This window comes from Lolium rigidum, unplaced genomic scaffold (assembly GCF_022539505.1).
Source record: "Lolium rigidum isolate FL_2022 unplaced genomic scaffold, APGP_CSIRO_Lrig_0.1 contig_61479_1, whole genome shotgun sequence".
Classification (NCBI taxonomy): domain Eukaryota; kingdom Viridiplantae; phylum Streptophyta; class Magnoliopsida; order Poales; family Poaceae; genus Lolium; species Lolium rigidum.
The window spans coordinates 4,069-15,409 of NW_025901132.1; the positions used below are offsets into that span (position 1 = coordinate 4,069).

At 52.4% G+C, this 11,341-nt stretch overlaps 1 protein-coding gene across 1 annotated transcript; it reads left to right on the top strand.

The window, feature by feature from the left end:
- Positions 1-8,198: 8,198 nt before the first annotated feature.
- On the top strand, positions 8,199-10,055 carry LOC124681931 (F-box/FBD/LRR-repeat protein At5g22660-like). Its single transcript, XM_047216704.1, has 3 exons — positions 8,199-9,284; positions 9,385-9,528; positions 9,654-10,055. The coding sequence occupies exons 1-3, from the start codon at positions 8,199-8,201 to the stop codon at positions 10,053-10,055; spliced, it is 1,632 nt and encodes a 543-aa protein (XP_047072660.1).
- The last annotated feature ends 1,286 nt before the right edge of the window (positions 10,056-11,341 follow it).

Genomic DNA, 11,341 nt, shown 5'->3' on the forward strand with positions numbered 1-11,341 from the left:
GATACCATTAACATGGCCATTCGCCGTTTGGTGCCTTGACATGGTTGGCCCATTCAAAACTGCAAGAAGCAGCATGACTCACATCTTGGTCATGGTGGATAAGTTCACCAAATGGCTAGAAGTAAAACCTATCGCAAAGTGTGATGGGCATACAGCTGTGAAATTCTTGAAGGATATCATCTTGCGATATGGATACCCGCACAGCATCATCACTGACAATGGAACCAACTTTGCTCAAGGGGAGTTCAAAAGGTTCTGTGAGGATAAGAATATCCGGTTGGATTTGTGCTCAGTAGCACACCCACAAGGCAACGGCCAGGTGGAAAGAATGAATGCTCTGGTACTCTCCGGTATCAAACCCAGACTCATTGACGCAGTGGAAAGAGCACCGGGGTGTTGGCTTGATGAGATACCATCAGTGCTGTGGAGCATAAGAACAACCCCAAACCGGTCTACCGGATACACTCCCTTTTTCATGGTCTATGGAGCAGAAGCAGTGATACCAACCGACATCATCCATGATTCACCAAGGGTACAGCTCTATACCGAGCAAGAGGTCAAAGAGGCCAGAGAAAATGATGTGGACTTGCTAGAAGAAGCAAGAGAGCTAGCGTTGGCAAGAACAGCCATTTATCAGCAAAACCTAAGACGCTATCATGACCGGAAAGTCAATCCAAGAGTTTTCCGGGAAGGAGATCTTGTGCTTCGCCTAGTGCAGCGCACTGAAGGCCGGCATAAGCTCTTGCCACCTTGGGAAGGTCCCTTCATTGTCAGCAAGGTGCTTCACAATGATGCATACTACCTGATTGATGCACAGGAGTGGAAAAAAGGAAAGGCGGACAAGTCCGGAGAGGAGAGCAAACGTCCATGGAATGTAGCTCTGTTGCGTCCTTTCTACTCTTGAAGTAGTGATGTAAGAAGTTCCTTTCTGTACCTTATATGCTATGAATAAAAGATGTCGGAACCATGAATGAATCTCGGGGACTACCCCAACTTAAGTTGCATGTAACTTGTCTATTTTTTCAGTTTACCGGTTGCTTATTGAATGTCTTTTCTTTCCGGTTTAGTAGTGTGCCAAATCCTACCGGAGTCTTCGACTCTGCTGCTGTCCGAAAACCGGCTTCATGGCAAGCAAGATAAACCGGTAGGAGATAAGCACATGAATTGCGGAAGGGGAAAGCAGGAAAGAACAATTCGGAAAGTTTAACTAACCCCGGTTAAACCGGTTTTTTGCAAAATTTCAAAGTTATTTCTAAGTTCAAGAAGATGCTTGTTTGGTGAAAGAACCTTGTGCTCATATGCCAAAGAACGCCCAGAGAAGGCAGGCAGAGCCAAGGCAAAAGAACCAAGTATGCATCAAATTGGATGCGGGAGCAATTGAGAAATCTTTGCAGTACAGGATAAAATCTAAACCAAAAGCAAATTATGCTAAGGCAAGCTCATAAATACTTAGCTACCGGTATAACTTACCGGCAGGAAATGTTGTAGCACAACCACAGGCAAACTTAAGTTTTACATCATAAGCCCCGGCATTCCGGGCAGAATTTAACAGATATTGTCTTAAAGCAACAGGACCAACAGATATAATGAGCAAACACTTCAAAGGAAATCATCATGCAGCAGGGGCTTCCGGAGGAGCAGCGCCGGCATCAGCGTCGTCCACGACCTCGTCTTCGGCTTCATCCTCCTCCTCGTCGAGATAGTCCTTGACGCCAGGAGGGGGAGGGATGAAGGTGCGCATGTCGGCATACTCCGCGATGCGGTACGCGCGATCCTGCCGCTTGGCGGAGAGGATCGGGTCCAGATCGGTTTCTGCGTCTTCACGCACGCCGGTGAGGGCGTCCAAATCGAGCTCCGGGTACCAGGAGCAGGCGACGCGAAGGGCGGAGTCAGCTCCAGCACGGGCAGCAGAGCACTGCCACTCGCGGATCCTCCGGCCGGCACCCTTGAGGCGATCGCTGATGAGGGAGAAGGTGTCCGGCACCTCCTCGCCAGGCCATAAAGTCCTGTATAGCTGGGTAGCTACATCAGGGATGTCCGAAAGATTGCGGTCTATGCAGCGCATATGGGACACCCGCGCATTAAGCGCGACCAGATGGTCCTTGGGCGTCCATGGCACGGCAAGATCCGCTTGGCCTTTGTCCTTGCGCTGCGCGTCAACCTTCTTGACGGCGTACCTCTGCGAGTCCGGAAAGAGGCCTGTGCGAAGAAAGAAAAAGGTTAAGGAAGAGACCGGAAAGAAGAAAGACCGGAAGGAAAGATAACGGGAAGAAAACGAGACTGAAAAGAAAAGAGTCCGGAAGAAAAAGAGACCGGAAGGAAAAAAGTCCGGAAGTATAAAATAAAAGAACTTACGATAGGCGAGGGCGTCGGTCTGCAGGATCAGCTGATCGCATTCCTTATGCTCCTCCTCCAGCCGCGCGGCCTTCTCCTCGGTAGCCTTCCGGGACTTGGCCACCTCCTCCAGCTCGGCCAGCAGTACCACGTTGGCATTGCTGGCATCCTCCAGGGCCTCCTCCATCTTGGCCGCTGCATCGCCTGCAGCGGCCTCGAGGGCGTTGGCATGGTCAAGCCCCGCTTGGATGAGCTGGGTCTTGAGCTCCCGGTGGCTGGCCTTGAGGGCGTCCAGCTCCTCCTTGTGCTGCCGGACGAGCTGATCCTTCTCCACTGCAATTCGGAACAGAAGATGTTAACAAGGTCATGCTAATAAGCATGAGAAGAAACTCAAGTTTAAAGGAAAAAGGAAAGAAGCTATACGTTGGGCGGTGGCCAGCTGCTCCTTGAGAGCATCGATGGAAGCTTCCGGGATCACTGTCAAGCAGTAAATTAGGAATGTTAGAGAAGGAAAGGTTTCCGGTAAGAAAGATGCCGGCAAAACAAAGATATACCTTGGCACTTGTTATGTGCCTCAGCCGAGCTCCGGATGCTCCCACAAGAGCTCCTCGAAGAGGGCCTTCCGAGCGTCGCCGTGAGCTGTTCAAGGAAAAGAAGTTTTAAGTTAAGTTTTGCGCTAAGAACAAGGTTCTTAACCCGAAACTCGGATCGGTGCGGTTTTGCGCTAAGTTTTAAGCTAAGTTTTGCGCTAAGAACAAGGTTCTTAACCCGAAACTCGGGATCGGCGAGTGCCGGTTTTGCGCTAAGTTTTCAAGCTAAGGTTTTGCGCTAAGAACAAGGTTCTTAACCCGAAACTCGGGGATCGGCGCAGTGCCGGTTTTGCGCTAAGTTTTCAAGCTAAGGTTTTGCGCTAAGAACAAGGTTCTTAACCCGAAACTCGGGATCGGCAGGTGCCGGTTTTGCGCTAAGTTTTAAGTTAAGTTTTGCGCTAAGAACAAAGTTCTTAACCCGAAACTCGGGATCGGCAGTGCCGGTTTTGCGCGTTTTTAAGGAAAATCGTATGTTAAGAAGAAGGTGTTTAACCCGAAACTCGGGGACTGGCAGTGCCGGTTTCACGCTAAGATTTTAAGAAAAGTTTTGCGCTAAGAGCTGCGCTCTCACCACAAAACTCGGGGACTGGGAAGATAGACAAGAGAGAAACCGGCATGAAATCAAAGAAAAGATAAGACCAAGCTGGAAACGAAGAAACCGATAAGGATTGAGAAAAGTTAGAAAAACGTACCATCAAGTTGTTCGTGGCATCATACCACGCGCTGTCGAGCTCTTTCACGGCATTGCGGAGCCGCATGAAGTGCTCCTCGGACGACCGATCCCCGACCGGATCGGGAGCCGGTAGCCTATCCTTGCCCAAGCCGAGGGTCGCCGGGGTTATGTCCGCGGCGTTCCACTTCTGGGCATAGGGCAGAAGGTGCCCCAAGTCTCGGCCTTGACGCTTGAACTCCGTAATGCGGCCAAGGAGGCCGGTGGGCTTCGCGGCGGCATCTTTGGCGGCCTTGGCGACGTGCAGCACCAAGGGCTGCCGGCCGCCGGTGGAAGCGCCGGAGGCCGTCGCCTTCCCCTTGACGAGCTTGGAGGTCTTGGGCGGCGCAGCGGCAGAAGTGGCCCCGAGGGCTTTGGCGCGAGGAGCACCTGGCGGCGGCATCAGGAGGGAGCGTGGAGACGGAGGAGCGCTGGGTGCATCACCCATTTTAGAACCTTCCGGCGCGGAAGATTCCGGCGCGGAAGTTGTTGTTTTTTCAAGGACGGGAGGAGCTCGAGGCTCCGCCCGCCCGGCAGTTTCTTCTTCGCCGGCGCCGATGTTGCTGGCGCCGGTGTCTTGGGTTTCTGGAGGGAAGGAAGAATCCTCCTCCGTGCGGTGATCTGACGGTGAAGGGGCCGCACGCCCGACTTTGTTGTGCCCCCGAAAGGGAGGCAGAGATGTTGCCGGCACCAGGAGGTGCCGGGCTTGAGTGAGGAGGAGGGGTTGAAGTCCTTGTAGAATCTTCAGAGCCCGATGGCCTTGGGCCAAGCTTGAGCGCAGGGCTGAGAAAAAGAAAGAAAAACGGTTGGAAAAGGGAAACCGGAAAAAGAACTTGACGAAGAGAAGGCCAACCGAAAAATAAGTAACTTACCCGGAAGAGGTCGGCATCGCTTTGCGCGCGTAGCGACGCATGCCCACCTGCTTCTCCCCCAGGGGCTCGGTCCGGAAGCGCTTGGAGGGAGGGGCTCGGCTGCCGCCGGCATCAGATGCCGGCTGCTTCTTCTTTTGGCCCTGGGCCATGAGCTTGTCCACAAACTCGGAGCCGGCCTCGGCGCGCAGGGGCGGCACGCGCTCATGGATCTATGAACAAGATTTGGCTAAGAAGCAGTTCGCAGGAAAGCGATAGCGGAAAGGTAAAAGAAGCCGGAAAAGAAAATACCTCAAGCGTGACCAAATCGTCAGCGGACCCGGTTGGCTTCGGCGGAGACCGGCCAAGGCGCGCTGCCGGGGTCTTGCCCATCTTCAAGTCTTTCCAGAAGACGTAAGGATCCGGGTCGAAGGAGTCGAGGGCGCGGGGCTGGCAAGGTCCACGTCGCTCTGCTTCGATGAGGGGGAAGCGGTCCTTGGCCTGAAACAGGAAAAAGCAAGATTAGCAAGAACAAAAAGCTACCGGCCAAGAGCAGCCCCAGCCGCACAATCCCTTACTTCTTGGGTCGGAGGATTATCAGTGCTGAGAGGAAGGAGGCCCCACGCCCAGTCAGATGGCATAGCAGCTCGGCAGATCCGCTTAGCCTTGCGAACGACATCCCTTTTGCTAAGCGGACGACCCGTGATCTTGGTGGGATCGCCCGGGCCGTACATCTCGCTCATCCTATGCATGCGGCGTTGCAGAGGAAGCACCCGGCGCGAAATAAACGTGCGGATGATATCATCCGAGCAGATGTTGGTCTCCTTCTTCAAGGAGGCCAAGAAGCGCACCACCCGGCTGGTTTCGACATGATCGCTTATCGGGTTGTAGCCCCGCTTGGTCCTGCTAGGAGGCCCCGCTTGAAAAGGAGGAAGATCGATGAGGTTGGCACGGCCGCTGTTCTTCACGTAGAAGAAAGTCCCTTGCCACAACCGGCAAGATTCAAGGCCGGAAAACTTAAGAAAAGGGCTCCCTTGCCGGGAGCCAACTATGCAAGAACCGCACTCCACGGGCGGCTTGGGCTTGGGGATATCCTTGCCCCGAACGGAATTAATCCGAAGAGCAAAGAAGCGGGCAAACGTCTCACGAGTGGGACGAATGCCGATATAAGCCTCCATAAAGGTGGCGTAGCAAGAGAGGTAGAAGATGGCGTTGCCAGGAAGGTGGTGAGGTTGGAGTTTATAAAAATCTAAAAAGGAGCGGAAAAAGGGAGAGGCAGGAAGGCCGAAGCCACGCTCAAAGTGAGCTAGAAAGACAACGTATTCGTCATCTTCGGGATCCGGTTCGATTTCGTCATCCGGAATCCGGCAAGAAACTCCTTCCGGAATCCGTCGAGACCGGTATAACCAATCTATTTCAAATTGGGTGACACTGGAACCCATCCAGGCTCCGCGGGTGATTGGGGAAGGCTCCTCGCCGGAAGATTGGCTGGAGCTGCTGGAGGTTGCGCTACCGGAAGCTTGGCTAAAGCTACCGGATTCTAGGGGGCCACCGGACTCTTGGTGGCTACCGGATTCTTGCCGATTGCCGGAGTCGGTTTCCATCGGATCAGAGGCCGTAGATTCGCCGGGAGAGGGTCTACGGCGCTTGAGAGAAAGGGGAGAAGAAGATGCAGAGGTGGACTCTTCGCCAGACATTGCGAAGAGAAGCGAAAAAACAAGAATCCCAGACTTGGACCCCGCGTGAAGATCTACGAGTAAGAAGAAAACCAAGGAAAAAGAGGAAATAAGAACACCAAACACCCAAGATCTGGAAAGCAACCAGAGGACAAGTGAAGCAAGATTGGTACCTACCTTAAGCGGCGGAGTCGCTGAAGGAGTCGTTGGCTGGCGGCGGAGTGGACCTGCGGCCGCCGGAGAGCACCGTCGGTGGCGAGGCGGAAAAGCTCGCGAAGAAACGCGAATGCAGCGGACACGACAGAGTTGCTGCCGAAGATCTCCGCACGGCGAAGTCCAACGGGGGCGCGGCGTGAGCTCGCCGGGCGCCGAAGCTTGAACGAGCGACGGCGAACGGAGAACGGTGGTGGCGCAAAGGCTTGGAGCTCTGTGCGCGAAGGAGGAGAATGCGAAGAAGATGAAGAGGAACGGGCAGTTGCGTTTATATAGGAGAAAGAAAGTGGGCAGGGAACCGCTGGACCGCGGCGGTTCGCCTCGCGGCCCACGACGGTTCGCGCCTTGGGCTGCCACGTGGCGAGGGAGTACACGCGAAGAAACACGGAGCCACACGGAGGCGCACACGGGATCGCGAAGAGGTAGTGGGATCAGCTGCGGTGCATTAAATGAGCGCGCGGGAGTCGAAGGGAAGTGACCCCTGACACTGGCGCGTCGACCACGCGTGCGCATGTCTCTGTCAGGCGCGGGGCCCGAGATATTCTCGACTTCGCCGAGGAAGCAATAAAGACACATCAAACCGGACAATAGAGATGCCGGAACGAGCTTTGCAAAGAGAAGAAAAAGAACAAGGGTAAAGGTGCCGGAACTAGGCTCATGACATGAGTACTTAAACCGGTATCCGAGGAAAATGAGAACTCGGCATGGCCCGTAGGATAGAATCCTCCGGGCTATACCAGCTTCGGGGACTAATGTTGGGGGAATAACCCCGGTATGCCAAAGGCATGCCAAACCGGATGGCTCGTGCCATCAAGATACCGGTTTAATGTTTATACCGGAGCTCGAGGTCAAGAGTTTAGCTAAGCGGAGCTAAGCCGGTATCCCCAAAAGGGGTATACCGAATCCGGTAAAGAAGATACCGGAAAGGAGAGCCTCGTCGGCAGGACCGGTCAAAGATTCTCTCCGCAGCTAGAAGACAAGATGAGCTAAGCAAAGTGACTTTTGACGAAGGGCCGACGATAAAGAGAAGGGTGACGGTCAAAGAAACCGGAGGACGTCAGCGCCCCTGATTAAAGAGGACTCCGGTGTCATCTATGATTAAAGTAGCTTTGTAAAGTAGTTTGTCTAGTCAAAGATGCCATTAGGGTTTCTTCCTGTGTAAGCCACCCTCTCCCCTATATAAGGAGAGGGGGCAGCCCTCTATACGGGCGCGATCCACAAGAGAACGAGAAGGACGCAACGAGACCATAGAGAGATCCGTGTACTGAGAAACTTGTAACCATGTTGAGTTCAATAAAGCTAGCGATCTAGTAAGGAGTTCTTCCTCTTGTCTCTCTTCTTGCATACCGGCCTTTGGTTGTGTTCTTGAGGAAAGCATCCGGAAGTTCTTCCCATCTAATCGCAAACCCTCCCCCGAATCCTCATACGTCCATTCGGCCCCAACTTAAGCCATCCTATGGCATCTGTCTGTTCACCACGACGACAATGTTAATTTTATACAAACAATTTTTTTTCTTTGAAATGTAGGGAAGGTTGTAGAGGAGATCAATGTCTAGTTACTTTGGTATTTTTTGATTAAAGAACAATTATGGAGTAGTTGTTTTCCTTTTTGTCTTGCTTTTTCAATTGTTTTATGATGCTTTTATGATTTCGTCAAAGGTACTACTCCGTATGTGCTACTTCGCGAGCAACGGGTTTCCAAAGATTGAGTCCATTTAGAGTTCTTTCGGCCGCTCAGAACAATTCCCCTTCTCTTCCGCCGTTCTTGTTCCACTCCACGGAAAGGACGCGCCGCTCAAAACTCGTCGCAGCGCTCCCGGCGGCGGCCATGGACACCCGGATGTCTAACTTCGCGCTCCAGATGGCGCTCAACTTGGTCCGCAACGACGACGAGCTGGGACCTCTCTTCGCCAGCTTGTGCTCCCCGGAGTTTCCGGCGGCGACCATGGAGACCCTAGTTCTCAAGTTGGGGGACCAGTTACTGCGCCACTGGCGTGAACCAGGCGGGATCGACGGCGTCGTCGCCCGCTTCGTCTTCCCCACCCACTACACCATCCCCGACCCACCCGTCTCCGCCGACGCTCGCCTCGGCGCCCTCCTCCCCCACGACGCCGTCGACCGCCTCAGCCGCCTCCCGGACGCGTTCCTCGGCAACATCGTCTCCCGCCTCCCCGTGAAGGACGCCGCGCGCACCGCCGCGCTCTCCCGCCGCTGGCGCCCAGTCTGGCGCTCCACCCCGCTCGTCCTCCTCGACGCCGACCTCTCCTTCGCCACCTCCGCCGTGTCCTGCGTCCTCGCCACGCACCCAGGCCCCTTCCGCTGCGTCCACATCAGGAGCTTCTACACGGACGAGTTCACTGGCCTGCTCACGGGCTGGCTCCGTATCCTCGCCGCCAAGGGCATCCAGGAACTCGTGCTCCTCAACTCCCGGTGGCCACACGCCATCGATCTCCCCTCCACCTTCTTAGACATGGTCTCCCTCACCCGCCTCTACCTCGGCCTCTGGAAGTTCCCCGACACGGCTGACCTCCCGCGCACCTCCCTTTTCCCCAACCTCCGTGAGCTCGGCCTCTGCACCGTCCTCATGGAGACCAAAGATTTGGACTTCATCCTCGACAGAAGCCCCGTGCTCCAGACGCTCTGTGTCGAAGGGGATTTCTTCCAGCTTCGCCTCCGCCTTGTCAGCCAAAGCCTCCGGTGCGTGCAGATCATTGGGTCATTTCAAGAAATCTTCGTCGTGGACGCCCCATGCCTTGAGCGGCTCATCATCCATTCGGAAGGTAACAAAGGTTGTACCCCTGATGGCGCTTGTAGCAAGGTCAAGATTGGTCGTGCCCCCAAGCTGCACTTGTTGGGTTACTTGGAGTTGGACCCAGGAAATCACGTGCTGAAGGTCGGCAACACCATCATCAAGGTGCCCCCTTTTGTTCAATGTATTCTTGATCGATCAATGTAAATCTGTGATCTTTATTCTCTTCTTAATTGGGCGCGGCGCATTGTGATCGCAACTGCAGGCTGGGACAAAGGTGAGCCCAAGAACCATGGTACCAAGTGTGAGAATCCTGGCATTCGAGGTGCGTTTTGGGGTCCGCAATGATGCCAAGATGGTTCCCAGCATCCTCAGATGCTTTCCAAATGTTGAGACGCTCCACATCAAGGTGAAGACCCTGATGCTTCTTTTACCATTCATTTGCATCATTATATTTTTATGCTGTACATCAGATTGCTAGTTGCTGCCGATGGCTAATGAACTGAATGTGCATTGGTTCGATCCAATTTTCAGTCTGGAGAAACGCATCAATCCACTGGCAAGCTCAACATGAAATTCTGGCATGAGTCTGGTACCATAGAATGCATCCGATCACGCGTCAAGCGCCTTTTTTTCCATGGTTTCCGAGGGGGCCGAAGTGAGCTTGCCTTCCTCAAATTTTTCTTTGAGAGCGCGTTGGTGCTGAAGGAGGTGGTGATTCTGTTGGCTCCTGGTTTCACTTCGATAGAGGAGGTGCATTCCAGAATTGCAAGTCTGGGGTCCACGAAACGGGCCAGTGAAGCCTCCTCAGTGCTGGTCACTGGCAGTTCTGATACTCAAGGAGATTACATTCAGAGCTTCAAGAGAGGATCAGACTTTTCTATTCGTGACCCTTTTGAAGTCATAATAGATGCCAATGCATTTGATCATGCATAGTAAATTGCTCTGGAAGTTGTTAATGATCTGTTGCTCTGGTATGTGCATGCAAGAGTATTTGAATTTGTTTCAGTGTTTGAAGAGTAGCCCCGTCTCTTTGTTCTAGCATGATTACCTCAACTGTCCAAGTTAGTAGTACCATGTTGATGCACATGACTGCCATTCTGTTGCAGGTCATTGTTTTTTGGTTGGCAGTCAGGGACGGCTGTATGTCTGTATCTCTGTTCCATATGATTTGATAAGCTAACTGTTATCTGATTACAACAGTGTTACATTCCATGGTATTTGTTAAACATGTGAGGCTTCATGCTAGTGAGAATTAGTGATGTCCGAACTGATTGATGTTAATTTCTCTATTATATTACATGTAAAATTATTTCCAGCTGTCAGGAGATTGTGATAGTTGTGGATTGTCCGTTGTGTGTTCTGATTGATTTGCATAGATAAGCCAAGTCAACTATTGTTGCAGCTCTTTATGGTATATCTGGTTCTTCAGGTGTGAAATTTGAACCCTGACATGCAAAGCTAATTTGATTGTTTCGCATTTTCGCTATGCGATACGGTAGCTTGAGCAGTACTAGGAATGGTTGTCCGAATGACCAAACTACGGTGTCTAGCTTCCTTTAGTACCGTTCTTTACTATCAAAAGCGGGGTTCGTGATGGTGGTACCTACGTCATCCATTCCCCCCCCCCCCCCTCTGTAATGCAACAGCCAGTTCTTCAGATAATACGACTTTCATGTGTGTGTTTAGCCTAAAAACTTTCCCTGCAGGGATTGTCAATCCAGAGTACCATTGCTATGTGAAACAAACTCCTAGAATCGTGGGATGCCTCCTTGTTGATTTTCATGCCCCCGGTTAGAGAATGCGGAGGCACTGGCTGACATCGGAGAGCATAGACAGCGTGCTGTTAGTGACTTCGTAGGAGGGGGTCTGGGTTTGGTCGTGTATTCATCTTTGTGCCAGCATTATATATGGAATACATGAATGTGCTATAGATATCTGGTACACACGAGGAGTCGGGGACACAACCAGGTATGATCCTATCTTATCACTTCTCCTGCTCCTTGAGACTTGAGAGAAAATGCTTTTGCTTTGGTTGGGTGATCCTTTGGATGTAGGGTTTAGAATTTGTTCTACCATGTTTCCGCTTAATATGTGTATTGCATAAGCTTTGCCTACAATTAGGAGGATTTACTACGAGTTTACATAGGCAGTGTGAGATTTTAGCCCCTACAACTAAAAGCATTTTCATGCGGCTTACAAGTACATGATAACTCCAAAAT

Bases quoted from the DNA above. Each gene is read 5' to 3' on its own strand.
- LOC124681931 (XM_047216704.1), top strand. From the start codon at position 8,199: ATGGACACCCGGATGTCTAACTTCGCGCTCCAGATGGCGCTCAACTTG. The intron at 9,285-9,384 runs GTGCCCCCTTTT...TCGCAACTGCAG, and splicing joins TCGGCAACACCATCATCAAG to GCTGGGACAAAGGTGAGCCC. The intron at 9,529-9,653 runs GTGAAGACCCTG...TCCAATTTTCAG, and splicing joins TTGAGACGCTCCACATCAAG to TCTGGAGAAACGCATCAATC.